The following is a 22,944-nucleotide window of genomic DNA, read 5'->3' as shown; positions in this document are numbered from 1 at the left end:
TTTCTTATCATCAATGATCAAATTAATTTAAAAAATTAGGAACTGAGCAAATAATTGACATATGAATGGCTTAATTTTAGAAAATGGTTCCCCTTCTTCCTAATTTTTTCTCTACATGTAGCAATGTTTTCTTTTCTCTGATATAACTGAAGACAGAAGTTTATGTTAAACACTGAGGCAGGATCTATCCTAACACATATAGACTGTCATACAGACAATGCTGATTTGACAAAAAATGAGCCAAGTTATGTCTGCAGGTTGAAGAATAAGTTTAGAAACTTTCCCTCTTGTAAGAATTACTTGGCTATAAAAACTCAATGAAACAATCAACTTAACACACTATTATATAGCAAATTCTAATAGTACCTACTATCTCTGCATACTTTGACAAACACATCCTGCCTGCCATTGGTTTGAATTCTATTGAGAGCCATTTTGTTTTACTTCTTCAAGAAACTAAGGAGATGTCATAGAAATCTGAAGGATCTGGTGAAATTCTGTCCAACCAACCCTCTTCCTGCCTATGTCTCCCTAATGTTAATGCGACTTAGATGTGTCTAACTAAAGCTTAGATTGGTTTAAGGCACTGGAAAGCCACATTCTTCAACACTTACTTTATATGCAGCCACGGTCAAAACTTTTCAACAAAAAACCAGTAATGCTCAGTATATTCCACGGCCTTTGGAAAATAACAGGCGAGAACCCCTTCCCTCCCCAACAAAGTCTGAAACTCAGAAGCACACCAGCAAACATCCTTTTTATTACATTTGTTCAATAATTCAGATTATAAGTGTAAGACTCAATGTTTCAATGAGCATAAAGATCAGTACAAAAGTATTATTTTAAGAGTAGATCAACCTGGGAAACAAAGGAGGTGTTACCTTTTAAACTTCAAATGTTACACAATTGGTTCCTCAAATAAAAACCAAACAGAATTAAAATTCTTTTCAAGTTCTCCTCATTGCACTTGTTGCCACCAGAATTACATGGAGGACATTACAATACAAAATTACAACAGGGGCATAATTTACTAGAACAAAAACAGACATGGGCTATATGGAAACCTTGCAAAACTGTGGCCACACTAGCACAGGAACACTAGTACTACCTCTAGTCAGCTCACAAGACAGGTGCCTAATGAACCTGAAAAACAAAAACCTAGTTTCCTAAGTGGGGAGGGGTTTCTTCTATGCATAAGACCAACACAGCATGTGACTTGTTAAGACGGGGGTGGGCAACTCTGGCATTCTGAGGGCTAATTTCCTCCCCCACAAATTCAACAAGCACAGCACTACCCCTGCCACCACTGAAACTACCACTGAATTGCTGATTTCGCTGCCAAAATTCAGCAGGGTGGGAGCAGACTCCCACCCTAAAACAAGATATACATGCAGCACATGCCTTCTTGGGAAGTAAAGCCATGCTCCCAGTGCTCCTTGCTTTAAAGAAAAGCACATTTTTCCCAAGACCACAGCAAAGTCAACTGTGACAACGGTTGCATGTGGCCCATGTGTTGCCTGTACCTGTTTTAAGATGCCCATTAATATCTAGTTACACCAAAAGTATTCCTTATAACTGAATGGATAAATCCTTACATTTAAACAGCCATTCATTGACTAAGCAGCAGTATATTATGCACAAATTAAATAAGATTCATGTGACCTCCTTCATACCGATCATCGTGAGGCAGAGTTCCTTTACTTATTTTATATGCTAAAAATTACCTCACTTGCTGAGCTTTCAAAGATCCATTTATACAGTTGCTCTTTTTTTGGCTTGGGTGAAAGTATCCATTGTTTTTGAGAACATTAGTGTCCTTGTAGCAACAAGGCAAAGGCAGGCTTGTTTTACCATTCAAGTATCATGACAAAAGGGAGCCAAGGTCTGTGCATTGTGCTTTAACCAGCAGCATTTCTGAGATTTTTTGGGGAGATGATGGCAAGAGGAGGGCTAGTATTTTAGCTTATATTCACTTCAAAACAAAAGAAAAGGCGTATTTCAAAACAAATTTCCAAAACTGACAACTGATTTAAGACTGTGTTATATTATTAGCAATAATGTAGTGCTACATGTAAGGAGAAATCCACCCCATTGGGTTTGGAATGCAAAACAGGTTCCTATGTCAACTGTATCTGTAGAGAAGATGTTCATAACACAAACACCATTTCTGTTGGATGGTGAAAGACAGCCAGTACAGACTGGAGACACCTGACAGACGTTAACTGTAGCCTTTTAGCATTTAATGCCTGACTGTTACCCCTTGCAGTTGCCTGCATATATCCTCACTTTATTTAGTGCAATGTAAACTCCAGGAGTAACAAGACTGTTCTGTGGGATTATATGATACACTCTGCTGCCTAGTACAACTGGGGTCGAAGACTCAAGGAAGCATAACCTTGGAAGAGCAGAAAGCAGCTCATAGGCAGAAGTATAAGGCAATGAATACACAACTTTGGTGGATTAACTATTTTCTACTTGCTTTAGACTTTCTTTGCTCTATTTGGCTAACAGACAGCAAAATTAAAGATGAACTGAAAAGTATTTGGTATCAATAGAATGTATTATAAAACTAGCAGGCTGTTTCAGTGTAATGCACCTTTGCTTTGAGACATAGGCAGCTAGATCCAGGAACTCCCAGGGCTGTTGCAATGGTATAATGTGCAAGTTATGCAGTTTTTTTTCTCATGCTTCAATAGCAACCCTCCACTTACTTTGTTGATGTGTATCCTAATTGGTGAATCAATCAGGACGACAGGAAAATTGCCTCCACAGTTCAAGGTAATTCCAGCAAAAAATAACAAACTATTTTTCTCAGTGCACATATTTATTCCATGAAATATGTTTGTGATACCCCAGATAGGAATAGGTTTCCAAAATTGGGGCCACTGGATTCCCTTTGCATTTGTTTCCACCTCCCCATTCTTCTCTGTGTAAGAGGACACAAACAGTTATAACACACTTAAAGTGGAGGTTCCCTTGTGGGAAGAGCATTGCTTCTAATGTTAGTTGTAAACACTTTCCACAAAAGAGATTAGGTGGCACCTTTTCCAACAGGATTCTCACACATGAGAAAACATTGACAATTGAAAAACTAGGGAGGGTTAAGTTTTCAAGTCAGGAAAAATAACCCTCATAAGCCCTTAATTCATTACTTGAGTTCAAAGTTTTTTCTCTCTTTGTTTATTCCCACTGTGCTCATCTGCACGTGCAGAATGTCCATCACCATTGCTTAAACACTTGTCCTTTCCATATTTATGTTCTTGCTTTTGCCTTCTTATTTCTTTATACCGTAAAGTGATGTCACTAGAAATAAAACAAATACATATTTATTTAGTTAAAACACCGTTCTAAGTTCTTAAGTGACAGTTCTGTAGCTACTATAACAGCCTTCCATATACTCAGTGCTGGAAGACTACTCTCCCCTTCACTTGCTTGAGTCTTTTCCATAACACCAGGAAAGAGCTGTTGTTATCATACACATTCCACTCTTCAACTCACAAAAGACACAGAAGAGCAGCTACAATGATTAATTCAAGGTGTGATAAAACCTTCAAGCACTGATGTCAAAATCCAGGTATTCATGTATTTGACCATTTCTGTGATATGTTTTTCATGGAAACCTTTTAAATCTAAGTTCCCTTTAAATCAGGAAGACATCTACAGGATTAGACCAAAGATCCATCCAAGGCAGCTAGAAATGCAGGTTTCCCTTACCGGATGAAGAAGCGCCACACTGTCCAGGTAAGCACAAGCATTATTCCAAGGATCCAGCACTGGGTAATGTAGAAAGGAAGTGACAGTGTTAGAGTGTAGGGATCATATTTTACCACAATAAGGAACTCTGTAGCTGTAATAGCAGCAACCAACCAAGCCTGCTGACCCAACTTCTTATGGAACTTCCTGCAATAAAAAAAGCATTGGTATTAGTATACAACCATTTCTTTATTGAACATGGTATTTGTAAAGCAAAATTAACAGATGCATTATGGTTTTGAAAATCAGACTGAAGTACTCTGATAAATATGAGCCAATGTTATCAAACTTGTTTTCAGAAATTATTGTACACTTCAGTGCGGATCCTAATAATGACTTCTGAAACAACTGCCTTAGGGATCTACATCATGGTGTTGAGGAATCCTGTTCAGAGTGATCTGCAGCATACCATGAAGAAGTACAATTTTTAAAACCTGGATATACCTCACGATGCATACAAATGAACTTCAGCATTAGTTCTCAACATTTGCCTTTCAATCTCAATGGATCTCAAATGAGTTCTAGCCCATCATAAAATAAATTTATTGTATCCATGGTGCCAGTGATGGTCAGGGTCTGCAAAAGTTGGTCAAATAGTCCAAAATTCTCTGTTAATGAGACCAATTTTCGCATAAATTCTCTAATACCAGTAATCTAACTAAAGGAAGCCACAGTATCATTTTAACAGCTTTCCTTTTCATTTCTAGATTGAAAAGAATATAGCAATTCTGTGTGACCTGTGTGCAAATACATAGCTATGCAAATTATCTTAGTGTGCTATGTCCCCTTATTTACAAAGTTAAATAATGTTGTTCAATACTATGACAATTCTAGTGAACTCTGAAATAATAAAGAAGTTGTAACAGAGTAAGTGGCTTATTCAAGACTTCCTTGTGTTCTACTATGGAAAATAAAAACTCACACCCAGTGTTTGTGGCTTTAAACAAACACACTTCCTGAAAAAAAAATCTACAAAAGCAATTCTGAAAGCAAGAGACACAGTTACAACAATGATTCAAGACCTCCACTAGCATTAACATTTGTCAAATGAGAGGGAAAGGAAGCATGGAGATTTCCTGCCCCCTCCCCCTCCCCCCACACACAATACCCACTCCATGAATGGCATAGCTTTCGATAAAGCAACAGCAGTGCCAGAAGTGTTTTTTCCAAACTTCACTTCATTGTGTGTTTCCATTAACCAAATATTGCTTCCAGGTCATTGTGGCGGGATGGGGAGTCGTCTGGAGGAAACTTTCTCCCACTCCCAATGCAGCTGCTACATTCAAAAGGGATGTTTATTTCCTTCGCTCCTCTTGAATCCATCGAGGTGAGGTTAAAACATTAAAAACATATTACCCTTATGTTGCCTCTCTCTCCAACCCCAAATTGGACACTCTTTTAGTGGTGACCAGGCCAGCCAGAGTCAGAGATGGTAAATTAACCCCATTCAAGCTATATCAGAAATAGGGGAACCTCCAGTCAGTAAGACTAGTCTGGCCTGCTGGGGTTCCCAGCCTGGTACATTACAGTGCCCAGGACAGGCATGTTCCTTCTCAATATTAACACTAGAGAAGGCTAGCAATAGCACTGGTAAGAAAAAGCTCACCCTGGTTATCAATCAGTATTACATATTCATATATAGATAGGAATGATCACCAGTTGTTCCCAGTTATTAGTTGTTTCAGAATTAGTTGTTTCACAAAGTGCAAAAGGAATTCAACCATTGTTTCAAGTTCTTGCAAATCTAAACCTCCACTCATTTAAAATGTTCCTCACTTGCATCCATTATAGGATTTCCAAGATGGCTTACAACCTACTATTTAAGAACAATTTTAAAAAATCCTCACAGGCAATTTTCCATGAAAAAACTTGTTTTACACAGGACACTGGAAAATACTGAGTTTTAATAAGAAAAAGTGGGCCAGTGACATCACAATGCACATGCGCCTGAACAGCACAGGGAGTACAGATTGAAAGTTTTCAAGATTTTAGGAATCACCACCCAAACTGGAGAAGTGGCCTGTCTCACTGTTCTGTCAAACCTTGATAAAGAAAGACTACGGCCAACATTGTGTAGCTATTCTTTATACATCTGCAACTGGATGTTCTAACCAACTTTTATATATGAGCACTATCCATTTGCATCAATATCTAGGGAGTGGGAAGAGAAATACGTCATAACCAAGTGGCAGAATATAGTCTTTGCATGCATAAGGTCTTAAGTTCAACCCCTAGTTCTCTAACTGAATGGATCACAAGGTCTGAGAAAAAAACTTTATCTGCCAATCAGATTAGAAAGTATTACAGTAGATACTTTCTAATAGACTGCCTCAGTATAAAGTCCATCCATATGCAGTTGACATCATGTACAACATGGAATCGCTGAATTGGAAGGCACTACAAAGACGTTCAAACCAAGTCCCACCCTTCACTGTAAGCTATAAAGCAGGATTATCCATGCATGATCTCTTTACAGATCATTTTATAGAATTCACACTGGAAAATGTCACACACAGAGAAGGAGCAACAAATTGCACTGCTGTAAAATAGGCTGATAAGATGATAAATCCAAAAGGCTCGAGATGGGTAAGCCACACACTGCAGGAAATGACTTAAGCCAAGAATAAGACAACCAAGTGGAGCCCACATGTGAGAAAACTCCAGCCATTTGTTCTGCATCCCATGCCATTCAAAGCACTCGGTGCCCCAAAGGAAGAAAGAAACTCCCTAAATTGCTGGATCATCTCCTTGCCCAATCCTACAATGGATTTGATTTAAATCAAATCAATTTAAATCATGATTTAAATCACTAGTCAGAAAGACTAGATTTAAATTATGGTTTTCTATGTAATTTGCACACATGCCTGCCTTACCCATAGGTAGAGGAACTTCATTAAAGTATTCCCAAACTGGGCCTCTTTTACAGCCTGCTGCCATTATAGGTTTTCTCTTCCAGGAAAATAATAATATGGTAAACCTTGGGCTATGCACAAAAAGATCCAAAGACTAGCGGAGCATTCTGCTCAAAAGGTTTCACATTCATTTTTACTGCTTGCCCCTCCCCGTTATGCTTAGTTCCTTGTGCAAATCTATTCCACTCCCAACAATCATCTTTTAGTCAATGAATTGTTTGAAACTGAGCACTTAAGAGGTAAATTCTGTGTACATAGATTTGCAAAGCAACAATGGGATTAAGGTCTTTTTCTCAACTTTGTATGCTTCTTTTACAACATTTTTGGTGTGAAGAAGAGGCATGTGATCTCTGTAGACACAAATTCACAGTTTCTAGAACTCTAAAACCAAGCATCTGTGATAATATCTTCTAGACAGAAATATTACCCAATAATCTTACAGAAACCACTGGAAGAGCATGACATTCTGAATGGATTAATGGAATTCATTTACCAACAAATGTAAACATTGCATGAATATCCAGCTTCATGCTACATAATTAAAAAACTAATGCTTATTTCATGATGAATAACCTTTGGAAATAATGTTTCTTGAATGGACAACTATCTTTACATAGATTTTTCCTCAAAAGCACTTTATTTTAAAAATCCAATTTAAATTAAAAAATCTTTATCTTTTTAAAAAATTGATTTCTATACATCCTGCTTAAACCTAGAATCTCATTTTCTGCTGTCCTCTCACTCAGAACTACAAATTGATTATTTCTCAAAGCATGAATAAAATACAAAGGCAGGTTGCTTACCTTAACTGTCGTTATTCGAGTGGTCATCTGTGCATTCACATATAATGGGTGCTGCGCCTGCACAGTGCCTGTTGCCGGGTAGAATACAAAAGCTTTAACGGATTTTGGCAGGAACTCCGCACCACTCCCCAGCAGTGCTATAAAGGGTGGAGCGCCCACCATTTCCCCCAGTCTATGGAGACCATCAGATCAACCCCTAGCGGAGAGCATGGATGACTCGAGGAGTCGCTAGGGAGAGTCTCCTGTCCTGTCCTCCGACACCGAATGGGGCCAGCAGGCGGGTTGTGTGAATGCACAGATGACCACTCGAAGAATGACAGTTACAGGTAAGCAACCTGCCTTTCTTCTTCGTGGTCTCTGTGCATCACGCATAATGGGTGATTAGAAAGCTTACCAACCAGAGGTGGGTCGGTGTCGTCAGAGGAGAATCAAAGAGAGGATGGCATGGCCGAAGGAACAGTCTGGCCCGAACATCGAGTCTATAATGTCTGGTGAAAGGGCAAGGAGTCGTCCATGTTGCTGCCTTGCAAATGTCTGGTAGCGGGACGCCCGCTGAAAAAGCCGAGGAGGCAGCCACAGCTCTGGTGGAATGTCCCTTGGGGGCAACCAGGAGGTCCAGCTTGGCTAACTGGTATGCCAGTTTGATAGTCTGAACGATCCACTTTGAAAGCCTTTGGGAGGAGATGGCAGCACCTCTGTTGGATTCGGAGTATTTAACGAAGAGGCACTTGGTCTTTCTGAAACTCTCGGTACGGGACCAATAAAAGGCTAGGCATGGGCGTACATTGAGAGACTGGAGGGATTTCTCTATCGGGGTCAAGGGAGTGGGGAAGAATGCTGGGAGGACAATGTCCTGATTGACATGAAAGGCTGTAGCGGCCTTAGGTAGGGACGCTGGCTCAGTACGTAGGATAACCTTTTCCTTATGAAAATTAAGGTAGGGTGGGTCTACGTGGAGAGCAATAGTTCACTTGCTCTCCCGGTGGAAGTAATGGTGACCAGGAAGGCAGTCTTCCATGATAACAGTCTTAGGTCATTCATCACCAATGGTTCGAAGGGGGCTCTGGTGAGGGCCTGAAGTACCACCAACAGACTCCAGGTTGGGACCGAGGGATGGGTTGGTGGCTGGAGATTCTGCAATCCCTTGAGGAAGCGACGCATGAGCATGTAAGAAAACACCAAGAATCCAGATAAAAGGCCCCGAAAGTGGGAATCGCTGTGATGTACACTCTAATTGAGGTGGGTTTAAGGCCATCTTGCTGTAGGGAGAGCAGAAAGGAGAGGATATTTTTGATGGAAGCGGAATGAGGAGGAAACTGGTTGGTCTCCGTGAAGCGTTTCCACTTAGCCTCATATGACCAGCGGGTGGATGGTTGTAGGGCGGATTGCAGTATGAAGGTAATCTCCTGCTGTAGAGAAGTCAGAACGGAAATGGTTTGAAGAGGTTCGGTCAGTATCGACCATGGTTCCAGTACCAACGGACGAGTAGTGGCCCTCAGGACCGATGAGTTTTCTGGGACAGAAGGTAGGTGACAGGGAGCAGTCAGTGAAGGAACCACGAGGTGAGGTTGAGGGAATCGAGATCAGGATGGAGGATCACCCCCATGTCCTGCGTGATCAGGTGAGGGACCCGCGGTAGATGGAAAAACGTTCAGTGGGAGAGGTTGAGGATGGTTGGGAACCAAGGCTGGCATGGCCACCACGGTGTGATAAGAATGCCCTGTGCCCTGTCGTGGGCAGCCTTCTCTAGGGTCCGTGTAATTAACGGAATCAGAGGGAATACACAGAGGAACGAATCCAACCAAATCACCATCATGGTGGGCGCTCTGCCCTTTATAGCACCACGGGGGAAGGGTGTGGAGTTCCCACCAAAATCCTTTAAAGCTTTTGTATTCTACCCGGCAACAGGCACTGCACAGGCACAGCCCCCATTATGTGTGATGCACAGAGACTACAAAGAAGAAAGGATAGGTCTCTCACTTTTCATATTAGTTCCCTCACAAAATAATAATCTTACTTTGTGTTAAGTACTGTGTTTAGCACTGGAGCTAACAGGATTTGTTCTTTATACCCCCACTGTCTTTAGATTTTAGCTTATCCTGATCTGTCCTCAGTCCATGCTTTTGCAGAATGGGTGTGTGACCCTTTCAGGCAGTGGAATTTCTATGGGTCCCAGCTTTTCATCACAGACCTTGCCAAAAGTGTTTCTGAGATAACAAAAGACCAAACAGCTCCAATGCTCTCTCCTTAGCAACATACCTGTTAGAGGTAAAACAGAGTCTGACCAAGTTTGCATATACGAGAACAAACTGCCAGCAGGAATTGCTAAACAAATTACAAACATTTGTCTATGGTCTATTTAGTGTATCTTCTAAACGTAAATCTTAGGCTTGTCTCTCCCTGCTGACAAGCAGAAAAATGGGTTAATTCTCCTGCTTACCTGGGGAGAAACAAGCCACAGAAATAACCCAAACCATGTTTAGCCAACCATAAACTGGACATTTACAAGGAACCATGGCTTCTCTTGATCCTCCCTAGCTGCTTTGATCCCACCCCCTCCTGTCTTTACTTTTTAAAAGTTGTCTTCTTAACAGAACATTATTGATACATTCTGATACTAGTACTTTCCCCTATCATCTCAATCCAAGTTTCCATCTATTTACAAGCATTCAGCATATCACAAACTGAAAAGTGAAACTTAATCATGGTAGCCATAGTTAAGAGCATGAGAGAACTATAGGGGAAGGAATAAAAAGCAGCATGGTGTTGAAAAGGAACTAAAAATCTATTTAAGACTGAAGGGATGATAATGAACATGTCTGTATGACTGGCTGAAAAAAAATAAAGAGACCGAACAGCAATACAGAACAACTGGGTCTTCACTTTCCTGCTCTATTCACAGGGGCAGGGGAGAAAATCACAGAGAAGCAGGTAAGTCAAAGGAATGTTTGCTTTTCTTAGCTACACAGGTTGATGCAGAAGTTCCTCCAATTATATCTAGAAGCTTCTTCTAGGAGCAAGTCAAAAACCTGACTAGAGAATACTTGATGGGCTATTAAAGTTGAAGATGTCTATTTGGTTCACCCTAGAAATGGCAAGATGGTCTGGAGCCAGGGTTTGCTTGTCATCAACTTTTCTTCTTTGCCTCTCCAGGCTTTCTTGGGCTGAACTGAGAAGTACTGGAATGAATATGATGGAAATTCTTTGGCAAATTCAGAAACATCACATTTATCATATTTCCCTGGATCTGTTCCTACAATACTGATAAGCTGGTTATGGAGATGGAGCAGCAGAAGTTTCTCATGTTCCTCTCCTCCAAAGCATGCAGTCAATAAGGAAAGCACTAATTCAAGAAGCGGCAGCGGAAGGCTTTCTGCTGAAAAGCTCCTTTAAGGGAAGGGATTATTAGAAATCCATATACTGAACATACGGATGAGACTTATTCAACCAGAGCTGATTACTTGTACGGCATCTATTTTTATTTATTATTGAAATGCCATTCTTAAAGAGTTACACATGACATAAATGCCAGTGCTCATATTCCATAAAGCTTTCCTAACATCAGAATTAATCAATTAATCAGGGCATATACTTATGTTGACTTGATGTGCTTGAGAATAGTCTCTGTTGCAGGCAACTTCAAAACTTCAAAGATAAAAACTGTTTTATTTTTGACTGTACCAAAGATTAAGAAGTTTAATGATCCTAAAATGAATTCAGAAGTACTACATTTGCTGAAACTTTCAGAGAAGCAAGAAACTACTGATTAGATTATTTCTGTAGAGTTACTTTCTTCTGAAAAGTAGTAGGAATAAAAAAGCAGCATGGGACTACCATACAACCAAGGAAGATCTAAACATTTTGCAAGATTCAACTACAAGTTGTAAAAATCTTCAAAGAAAATCAGAGATTAAATATACAATTCTATACTAGCATCCTATTTTTAATTTCTCCAGAAAGTTCAATGTTCAGTTCTACGTGCTTCTTCACTATCTTGGCCTTTGTCAGTCAGCAAGTCCCCCAGCTCTTAGTGAAACTTCCTCCCAGTTGCTAAGTGCTGCTCTCACTGCTATCATCATCTTATTGTTCAGAGTACAGTTAGCTTGTCAGACATAATGATGTAGGCAGGCAAAACCTTTAGCTTTAAGTACACCTGTTTTACCATTTTCACAGGAAGTTTTGCTTATAGTTGTAAGGCATCTAGAGCTTCCTAGCAGAAACATATACACAAGCAGGAACCTTTTCCAGAAAGCAATGTTGCTCAAGTTTCACTGCCACTTCTGCCTTTCTGGCAATGGCTTTGGGCAGGAAGAAAAGGTAGGCTGTTACTGGCCACAAAGGGTGCTTTCTTGGTTTATTAGAAACATCACAGTCCATTTGTTATGCCTTAAACTGAACAACCTTTCTTGGCAGAATCGGGATAGCTCAAGAAAAGCCTTATCCATGTGAGCAGGACAGTGATCTGTCTCATCAATTATAGGCAACTGTCCATGGCCAACCACCCAACCCATGCAACTGACTCTCTAGGAAAAATTAAAACATTTTTTGTTAAGTAGCTCTGAAGTAGAAAGACCTCAGAGAAAAAAGACTTGTGAATATAAGATGAGTAAAAGGAAAAACAGAATGCAAAGCTAACTGCTCAGTCACATGACAATATGTGCAACAGATACTTATCAACTAGGAAGGTAGGGAAGAAGTATTCCCACTTGTGTTTACGTTCAGGAAGATTGTGCCCAGACACTCCCAAATAAGCCTGCAGATGGAAAATGAGTGAGAACTACAGGTTGTACATAAGCATAGACCTAAATAATACAGAAAGTAGAACTTTAGTGGAACTGGGAAGCAGTGACAGCAGTCACTTTACCCACAAGAAAGCAAGAAATAAGTGATAAATGAACAGTTTCCTATGATGGATCTGTTTGTTGGATGAAGTTTTCAGTTTCTGCATCTTGCATTAGCAAAGAATGGCAACACAGCGAATCAATGAGGCACCGGTGACTGATGATGCTCCCCTGTTCCAATGTTATGCCATGTGGTTGAACAGAGGGCAAAGGAATAAAATACAGATGTTTTTTCAACTCAAACACAAGGACCAGAAGATGGGCCAGGGTTCTGAGGAGAGGAGCTCACTAATGAGAAACAGACCTCTTCTTACCTTGAAGCAGGAAGTACATCCCAAATCATTGGTCCAGCACGAGGGGGCAGGGGATGGCCTGTCACTGCTGAATGTCCTGAAAGTCGACTAAGTTATCAGGTTTGCCCCTTCTTCCCAGTTCTAGAAGTCAAAGACTTGCAAGTGAAACTGATCTTCATAAAGTATTGGAACCCTAGATACTGAACACAGATGCTTTTTGTGCTGGTGAGTGGAGAGACAAAAAGCTTAAAGTTGTGGGGTCAGCCCATTTGTTCCATTATCACTAAGCCAAAAACAAAAAACACAAACAAAACCAATTCTGGGGATCTGGGTGCTACTGTTTGCTAAACAATGAAGCAGAAAGAACAAATTGTAATCAGGCAGGTGTTTAGTGCATGCATTGCTGTGTGAGGGCAGACGTTTGCAAAATTCTAAGCATGTACAGGAAGTTAGCAGCAAACATTAAAGAGATCCATTGGAAGATATCAAGGAACATGATTTTTAAAGGGTCATGGCTAGACCCTTCAGTCTTAACTACTTCCTCAAGCTATAGCATTCAGTCCCATCTAAAAGTCAATGCATGGCTGGCTGTTCTGTGCAAAGGCTAACTGCATTCAAATGAAACTGAATCATACAGATTGTTGTGCAATACTCCACGTCTGAGGACAGCACACAGCAAAGTGACATTGCAATTCAAAGCATATGTATTTGTAAATACTGTATTCTTTGAGTCTGAAATTTAAAAATGCAAGTAGTTATGACTATGGTTTCTTTGCAGCAGCAGACTGATCCATTCATTATCCAGTTATTTTACCACCAAGTTGCATCCATCTCACCATTTCTTTAAATAAAGCAGCTGAGCTCAAATAAAACAACTTACGGATCATCCATGAAGTCATAGATTTCTCTCATGGCTACACCTCCTACATTCACGTAAAAAACAAGTCGCAGGAGGACCAAATAGTGTTCTGGTGGCATCCACAGGACGAATTTCAAGTAAAACGTGTTCAGCTCTGCCAATAAAAACTGACACATATGGGCCACTCAGTCATTTAATTCCAGATTCTGGCTTATTCAAATCGAAAATGTGCCATAATTCCTGAAAGTATAGGAATCTGCATGTATCTGTTGCACCCTGTACACACACTTCACCCAAATTTAACTAGAGAGTGTTTTTCACTCTACAAAACTACATTTACATCCATTGTTCATATACATATTCTGCTCCCTTCTGCATGCTGAAATCCCCCTATATAAATGTATAAGGGAATGGAAGTTCATTACAACTACCCTAGTACTCCTATATCCAGTTCCTGAATCATGGGCCACAATTTAAATAATGAAGGGTTTTTAGTAGAAAGGGCCAAAACACATTGTCAAATGCTTTTTCAGCCTCTAAAAACATAAATGCAGCTTTCTGCTGCTTTCATTCTCTTACTCCTTCTGCCTTTATTGATGTAAAAAGTTTGTAATCCACATTCAGAACATTTGGAATCTATAAAGAAGTAGGTCTATAGAACTGTGGAAAATGTGATCATTGCCTTCTTTATATATCAGTGTTATATAAGCTTCTTGCCATGGTGAAGGCAATGATTCATTTTTATTAATTCATTACTTTCTGAAGTAGTATCTTTAATTTTTCTTCTTAGTATTTGTAATACATGTTGTAAAACTATCTGGGCCAGGTGCTTTATCTTTTTAAATTTTCTTTATAACATGATACAGTTATTGGACGTGCCATTATTTACAGTGTCATTCAATGTATCTCTATGTTCAGATGTTAATTTTTCAGTATGTGCTTCTTCTATATATGGCTCAATTCAATCTCAACTACTCTAGTACTTCAAAGTTCCACCGCCACTCTCAGGTGCCTCTTGAAAGAACCTCTGAGTTACTGAACCCTTGAAAAGCAGGAAGTTTCTTCCATCACCAGTTGGAGTCTACAATGTCTCCAGTAATGTCTACCCACATTCTGTAACCAGAAGTGCCATGTTCACATAACATGCTAAGCCATCCTGCAAATAAAAGTATGCAGTATGGATTATTTGCAGAAAAACCCACAGTGAACCTGACAAGCAATAAGGCTCATTGTGGCTTGTTCTCCCTCTCCTTCCCCGGGTCCTCTAGCTCAGTGGTTCTCAAGCTTTCCACAACTGGGGACCAGTGAAAACAGGAAAACTACCTTGCGGACTGCTGAGGCAGAAACAAAAAGTATCATACATATAATACAGTATTCTGTGTATTGGTTGTCAAACACAATACCAAAAAAGAGGAGGAGGAGGAGGAGGAGGATTCTTCAAAACCAGAAATTGAGCAACAAAAAATGGCAACAAAAGAACAAAATACTGAAATCAGCACAGCGTAGCTCCCAGCCAGGTCCCAAAAAGCCATCCCTCCCCTCTCTGGCCCCCCTGGAGGCACTGGCGCGCACCCCCCCCCCATTAATGTGATGCCAATCAAGGAAGAAGTGGTGGAGCAGGGCCAGCTTCTGCACCAATCCATGGTGAGCGGGATGTGCCCCCTCCAAGGACCAGCAGGAAATCTCGTGCTTACTGGCACCCAGCCATGGACAGGTGGTTGAAAACCACTGCTCTAGTTGATTTCTCAGCATAACCAGTCTTATCTCCAGCTTCCTGCTCCAATCGCTGCCCTTTTAGTTTACCACTGGTGTTATTGTTTTCTGGCACTTTAAAAATAGTTTAACTGAGTTCAGGTTATTTTCAGTTCCTGCAAGTTGTGCATCAATGTTCATAATTGTATTGTTGTTGGTCTTTTGGAGATGCAGAAGTGTGTATGTATCTGATATGTGTAATCTTGCCTTGTAAGCTGTCAAAGGAAAATGGGAGTAGCTAACAATGGAGGGACTGCATATAGGCTAAAGGGGGAAAAATAACAAAACGTAGTGGATCAAAAGAGGTTGGCAATATTATCACCCACCTAGCAATGTAATCCTCTAAATGTGGAACTGATAGTTCTCAGGACCTTCTACCTTTCAGAACTTCCCCAAGTCTCCAGCTGCTCCAGAAAAAGGAGTTAGTATCTCCTACACCATTTCAAGGCTCCTTTTCACAGCTGCAGTTACTGTGGTTCTCTTGCTATTCTAAAAAATACACATTTGAGGGGACTTGAAAACAAATCCAAATTTAACAGCTGGATAGAAAATGGAAAGGTAATTTACACATCTGAAATAACTCCTGCATAACTCACCTCCATTCACTGCCCTATCTTGAAATCCAGCAATGTTTTCCCCCCAGCTATTATATTTGTGCATATTTTCCAGTTCTCCAAAGTGTGCAAATATCCAAAACAGTTAAAAAAAATGGAGATGGCAGAATACGATAGAACAAATGAAGCGTAAGCACCAACTGTACTTACACCTGCCCCTCCAGTGAAAACCATTCACTCAGCCCCATTTTGCTGTATCACCAGGCTTTTTAAAAATAATTTAAAAAACAAAAAGCCAGATGATTATATTCTAAGAGAGTGTATTGCTGCTACCACTTTATGGTGTACTGATTATTGCTACTTTTCAGTTGACAGCAAGGAAAGTGACAGTTGGCAAATGAGTGTAAATTAGCTTACATGCAGTGTTGTCATGCAATTTTCCATGTATGTTACCCAGTCCACTTTCCTGTTCTGTTTGACAGCTGAAACATAAAAAGTGATTGACAAGGCAAGAGTACACATATCAGATAGTCCTAAACTTAAACTTGTGCACCTCTGAAAATCTGACAAAAGCAACTGTAGTTAAAAAAAAACAAAAACAAAAAACCTTAGTGAACACAGTTGCACAATTTTCAAGCCAAAAAACCCCCAGGTTAAAAGAAAGGGAAAATGAAAAGTAAAACAGTGAATGAAATTTTTAAAAAAGAAAAAAGAAAGAAGGTGTCAGACCAGTGACGCTCACTCCAAAGTGCTGTCACTGCAGCAGCAAGGGCAAGATCACAAAGTGGCAGGGTGTTTTGCTGTTCCTGCCAAGCAGCTCAAGAGCCAGTTCCTGTAATTAACTTGTGATGGAACTGGTCTCCCGGAGTAGGGATTGGGGCCACTTTTCCCCTTATGCAGCCATTAAAGGTTGTTGACTCTGATTATGATACAGAAGTAAGAGAAATAGGGTTGGAATTCATGGCTGAAGTGCCAAGGCCATTACACCCAGAGACAGAGCAGGCCAGGTGGGGGGGGGGGCAATTCTTGGGGGCAAACTGACATTTTGCTTACTTACAAACTTAACATTATCAAGCAAATTATATAGTAACAGGTTAAAAGGGTGAACCAATTGAGAAACACCAGAAATAAGATGACAAGAACCATTTTAGAATAGCTATGTCCATTTGTTGCACCTGTAAGAAAGAAAGTGTTCCTTACTATAAAAATAATACCACAGACTGCTAGCCATCTGCGAAGGCTGGATGCTGGCTTCCATTCAAATTTAACCCAGCTGTATGGTGTAAATTGAAAGGCAATCCTCTTCATTTTACCTCTAGGGGAGAAAAACATAAGTACCTCATGTTGTTGCTGTGGTGTGAACTCTGTGCATGCCAAATTATCATTTACATTTCAGTATCTATTTAAATTGTCAAGAGTCTGTGCTGTAACCCCAAAGAAATCTCTGACTGAGGGATGCTGAGGATACATTTGGGAATTTGGTTAAATACTAAGCTATGAGTTAGGTAGAAAGGCTGAAGTTAATAGATCGTCTATGGAGTTATGAAAAATGAGCATCAGTCAGAGTTGTGAACATTTATGCTCATCTGCACATTTATGTGTGACTCCTTGCATTACAACAGTAGTATACACATAATGCCAAAAGCATTAAGTTTGGAGATCCTCTGGCCACAGGCCTGACAAGGCCTTCCCCATCCTCTCAGCAGTGTCTTCTGATCCCATCCACTCAGTCATCAGGAAAAAGCTCTAACTGCCATTTAGCAACTAACTGGAGATAAATGTTTTTCCTTGTTTAGGGATCCCCCTCTCCCCAATTCCCCTGCCACCTCCATTCAGTGCTTAGCAGGAAAAAGCACTTGTTATCTCTAATCTGGTGCTGAATAGAGAGAATAACTTTTCCCTGAGGGTCAGAGGGGATGGGGCCAAGGTACAAAGCTACTGATTCAGTCCTGCTTCCTTCTAAGCTTTATTCTGCTTACTTCTGAGTAGACATGATAGTCACAGTTACTTCTGATTAGCCAGTCAGAGGGGTGCTGTTAATATGCTGTTTAAAAAAGCTGCTGAGTGATTTCATCTTGCTTACATCTAATTAGTCATGCAGGGAATTATTCTGAATAAGCAAGCTAATCTTGCTTTCTCCTGAGCAAACAAATTTCCTATTATAACCTGGAATCAGTGGTTCCGGGAGGGCTGAATTTTGCTTTGACCCCAACTCAGCTATGAAGTGTGGCCTCTGTTAACAGCTAATAAACCAGAGTCAATGATATTGTCACACCTGATGCATGAATTTGTTTAGAACTGAGTATGAGCTATGCCAGTTCCTATGTAAGAAATGGAATCACTAGTAATACTGTTTATTCTGTAAATGGTTAATATGGAAACTTGGTCCTTGGAAGCAGTGTTGCCTCAAAACACACACCTGTAATGACTTCTGAATTAGCACATGGGAAATGTTAAAGATTTCTAAGAAAGCATTTAGATTAAAATCACCAGAACTGACTTGGTTAAGCTTTTATACCTCATGCTAAAATTTGGTTCTTAGCAAAGCAGAGATGTTTGCTTGAAACACTGCATTTCAAGATGCACTTAATATAAACTTGAAAGCAACAGTTTTGTTCAAGGAAAATATATTCTATGTCATGCTCAGTTTTTATAGCCCAGCATAACATAAAAGACAAGCAAACACTGCCTCTCCCTCTTCTCCCATACATAGAAGTCAACTGATACAATTTTATCAACATCCATAGAGAAGTTAAATATTTATCTTATATATTTCTAGTGTTATGGATTTTTTTAAAAAAACTTGTTTTTACAAATATTGCAATTATTATGCATTTATCCTAGCTTAATTCTAGTCTACATCAGAATGAATTGCTTTTATCTCCCACAAATTAGGTTTCGGACATATCTGCTTATGTAGAAGTAAAAGCTCTTGAGAGTTACATTTTTCTGTTTCAGGTATGAAATCTTGCAACATACAAGATGTAACATACTTGTATGTGGGAATGTTCCAAAGTCCTTGCCATTTATATGTTTTCAAGGAAAGCCACCCTAAAGTCTTCATTCCACAGTAAATGCCAAGTCCATTGCATATGATTACATCCATAATCCACTGAAAAAAGCAAGAAAGACAAATTTAAGCAACCAGCACAGATCTTTGTATCATAGTAACAATGCATATTTCTATACATATAATCAGGGCTTTTTTTTTGTCATAGAATGCATCGGAACGGCGTTCCAGCACCTTTTTTTCCAATGGATTTTACGAAGTGATTTTGAATCGTTTGTCGGAATAGCAGGTCAGCAGCAAACATCATTAACATAGTGCCTGCAGGCGGCGTTTGTGTCCACGCTGCCCGGCTTGGGATTGGTGTGTCTGGTTGCGCGCGGAGTGCTTACTGCTGGCGGCGATGTGAGTTCCGGCACCTTTTTTTTTTTTTACAAAAAAAGCACTGCATATAATTTATATATGCTTCCATTATCCAGGAATTCTAAAATACCCCAAAGATCTCTGAGGTGTGCTTCTAAATGATTTCAATACATAATAAATCTTTAGACAAGACAGAATGTTTTTATGAATGATTCTCAGTTCATAAAATTCAAGAAATGATTTCATCTATAAAATTAGTATGTTACTTCTTCATAAATATTAATAATTTACTCTACCCCATTCAATATTCTGATAATTCCCTATTTGTTCAACTTATATTGCAAGGCATTTTGCTGTGACATTAAGGGGTTCCTCTGATGATCAATTTGTTACTTCCTATACTATGATATGTCTACCAAATTTAAAGTGTGAAGCTTGTGGCCAGCTGACTCTTTGTTATGAATACTTCCTTCTGTCAAGATGTATCTATTCTTTCTCCCTAGGCTTGAAACTTTCACTTCATCTTCGATTCCTTCTTTGATGGCCTTCCCTGTTCTGCCATATCTCCATTGTTCAATCCTCAAATGTATCATTAAAAAAACAAGCCTTTTTTTAAACATCTATTTTCCAATATTTAGTTAACATAGCACTCCCCTACCTTTCCTCTGTCTACAGATTGTGGTTTGAATTGTAGTATCCTTGTATGAAGTTGACCTGGTATTGTTTTTTTTTAATTGAATACTTAATACATGTATACTTTTATATTCCTGTCGCAGACAGGAAGTTAAGATGTTTTTGCTTTTGGTGTTGGTTAACCAGTTTTGAGTTATGTCAGAATAAACTGTGGACAATTATTACTACAATGTATTGAAACAAACCAGCTTTGGAAACCAGTCTTTGAAGTTGGCTTCTTTTGTTAATCACAGTTAAGACTAACCACAGTTTGTCAGAGCTTCAATGAATCTTGTCAAAGTTACCAAAAAAAAAAAAGGAAAGCAAGAGCTTTTCATCTCCTCTTTGCTCATGGTACATCGCAGAACTGAGTACAACAGAACTTAGCAGACAGTTTTGAGTGCAGATGGAGGAAAATTCCCAGCAAATGTAACAGCAACCTGGTGTGTGCCTACAGTTGGGTATGTTTTGAGGCAGTGAGAGTGGCAAAGAAACACTATCCCACTGTCCTAAATTCATTCTTCCCTCCAGCCCCAAGTGGAACTTTTCAAGGTTGTCTGTACCTTATTACATTCTGACCCCAGAGTTATCTTGGAACCATCTCAGGCCCACTGTAATGTCCTTGCTGTGTACTTCCAAGAAAAAATTGCTTGCATCTGTCAGGACTTGGACTCTAGTGTTAAAGCTGCTGAATCTGTAGAGGTATCCAGAGCACAGCCTGCTCTGGTTTTATTGGACAAGATTCACTTGATACAGCTCAAGGATGTGGACAAGGTGCTTGGACAGGTTCATGCAACCATTTCTGTACTGGATCCTTGCCCCTCCTATAAGCCAGCAAGGAAAGAATATCTGGCTGGACCAGAAAGGTGATTAATGCCTCATTGTGCGAGGGAGTGATCTCATATTGCCTTAAAGAGGTGGTGGTGAGACTACTTCTGAAGAAATTTCCCCTTGACCTGGAAGAGCTGAATAACTGTAGGCCAGCAGTAAATTCCTTTCCTGGGCAGGTTTCTTGAGAGGATGGTTGCCAATCAAATCCAGGCACTCTCAGATGAGACTGATTATCTGGATCTGTTTCAGTCGGGTTCCAGGTCTGGTTTTGGCATGGAAACAGCCTTGATCACCCTGTATGATGACCTATGTCAGGACAAAGACAGGAAGTATGACCCTGTTGATACTGCTGGATCCCTCATGGTATTCTTCTGGGACAACTGAGTTGGGAGTGGGAGGCAATATATTGCAGTGATTCTGCTCCTACTTGGAGGGCTTTCTCCAGAAGGTGGTCCTTGGGCAATATTGTTCAGTCCTGTGGATTCTCCAGAATGAAGTTCCTCAGAGGTCTGTCCTGACCATGCTATTTAGCATCTACATCAGACCACTGAATGGGATCATTCAGAGTTTGGAGTGCACTGCCGTCAGTATGTTTTGGGTAGTGGCTCAGCTACACCCCTATCTGGACAGAGATAGCCCAGCTTCAGAAATCTACACTCTGGTAATCTCTAAATTAGATAACTGCAATCTACTCTACATGAGACTGTCCTTTGAAGATGGTTCAGAAGCTGTAGCTGAAGGAGAATGCAACAGCCAAATTAATAACTGGGACCTGCAGGTCTAAACACACATGACCAGTTCTGGCCTGCTTGCGCTGCCTGCCTGTATATTTCTAGTCCCAATTCTAAGTGCTGCTTTTAACCTGTAAAAACTGACACAGCTTAAGACCAAACTGCCTCTCCTAACCACAATCTACCTAGATACTACAGTCAATTTCAGGGGGTTTCCTCTGAGTGCCAACTCCAAGGGAAGCATGGAGAGTGGCAACAAGGGAAAGGGCCTTCTCTGTGGTGGCTTGCTACTTATGCAAGAACCTCCCATAACTGTTGCCCAACTGGTGCCAAATCTGTCATCCTTATGGCAGCAGGCTAACACAGTCCTCTATGTTAAGGCTTTTAAAGACATATCTAGGTACCAGAGTCCTGACAGGATTGCCCATCCTGAGTGTTTTACTGAGTCTTTCTTTGTTGTTTGTTGGTTCTAGCTAATTTAAACTTTAATGTATTTCTGATTTTATGTATTTTATTGTATTTTGTCTGTTGGAAACTGCCCAGAGAGCTACAACAGTATAGAAAAAAACAAACAAAAAACATTGACCATAGAATTGGGCCCTAACAATTTATTGGCAGAGGAATCTGGTACACTGACATCTTAAAACATTTTATTTCTTTAAAGACTGGTACTTACATGGTCCCACCAACATTCACTGAAGTTTGGAAGCTGATGCTCTAGACTGTACTCCAGAAATTCAAACATTACACTGATAATCATGCACATCCACCAATCACGAATCATGAGTGTCTGAACAAGTTGTAAAAAACAAAAGAAAGTTAATCTTGAAGATTATTCCGAATCTTAGCTACTCATCATCAAAACCTGTTGAAAGAGTGTTATCCAATGTATTCCACAAAGGGCTCAGAACAGTCCCTGAAGCTGAAATCCAGACTTAAAAAGTGACAAAGGCTTGTAGGCATACAGTAGGGATGGACTAATTTGTTTGTTTTGATTTCTATATCATTCATTCCTGTTCAAGAACACATTGATTCCAATTTCTGCCACGGTCTGCAAAAACATTTTTAGGTCCACACAAAAATGTATATGCATTTTCATACACACAAACATGCATATGCAATTATGTATATGTTTTCCCTAATACACCTATTTCGGCAAACATTTTCCCCTAGTGAATATGTTCTTACACAAGAAAATGTTAATTTCTATATGCAATTGTTTAATGCATGCAATTTTTTAAGAGAAGAGCATCACAAAATTCAGAGATGTAAGAAATCAAAAACATTGTGTCTTAGCTTGCATATTAGTTTAGAATGCATAAACTATGTCTGTTTGTATTAAAATGTGAATGCTGCACTGTAGAATGCAATACAGATTTCTTTGTTTATCCAGTAACAGCTCTGTATCCAGGAAGTGAATGACCAACTCCTACAACTGCATTCCAGCCCAGGGCTGTGCTGCAACAGATAGGGCTAATTGCTCATTAAGTGGATAATTGATTGGAGTCCATCATTTAATTTTATTTTGCTTCACTATTTACCTTAAACTGTATATCAGAATTATCCCAATACT

General features: G+C 39.9%; 1 protein-coding gene across 3 annotated transcripts in view; it reads right to left on the bottom strand.

Moving 5' to 3' along the window:
* Positions 1 to 737: 737 nt before the first annotated feature.
* Positions 738 to 22,944, bottom strand: part of PTDSS2 (phosphatidylserine synthase 2) — a 50,857-nt gene continuing 28,650 nt past the window's right edge. The window contains exons 7-12 of one of the 3 annotated variants that reach the window (XM_044425643.1): positions 22,048 to 22,161; positions 18,761 to 18,879; positions 16,968 to 17,082; positions 13,483 to 13,628; positions 3,715 to 3,900; positions 738 to 3,303 (exon numbers count right to left, since the gene is read on the bottom strand). In XM_044425643.1, coding sequence (XP_044281578.1) covers positions 3,159 to 3,303; positions 3,715 to 3,900; positions 13,483 to 13,628; positions 16,968 to 17,082; positions 18,761 to 18,879; positions 22,048 to 22,161 — 825 coding nt within the window. In that variant the 3' untranslated portion in view covers positions 738 to 3,158. Of the gene's footprint in view, positions 3,304 to 3,714; positions 3,901 to 7,480; positions 12,825 to 13,482; positions 13,629 to 16,967; positions 17,083 to 18,760; positions 18,880 to 22,047; positions 22,162 to 22,944 lie in introns of those variants that run through there. The other 2 variants (XR_006414263.1, XM_044425645.1) reach the window with 2 other exon arrangements.

This window comes from Varanus komodoensis, unplaced genomic scaffold, assembly GCF_004798865.1.
Source record: "Varanus komodoensis strain SLA01 unplaced genomic scaffold, ASM479886v1 scaffold16, whole genome shotgun sequence".
NCBI lineage: Eukaryota > Metazoa > Chordata > Lepidosauria > Squamata > Varanidae > Varanus > Varanus komodoensis.
This window is presented reverse-complemented; position numbering and strand designations above follow the sequence as displayed.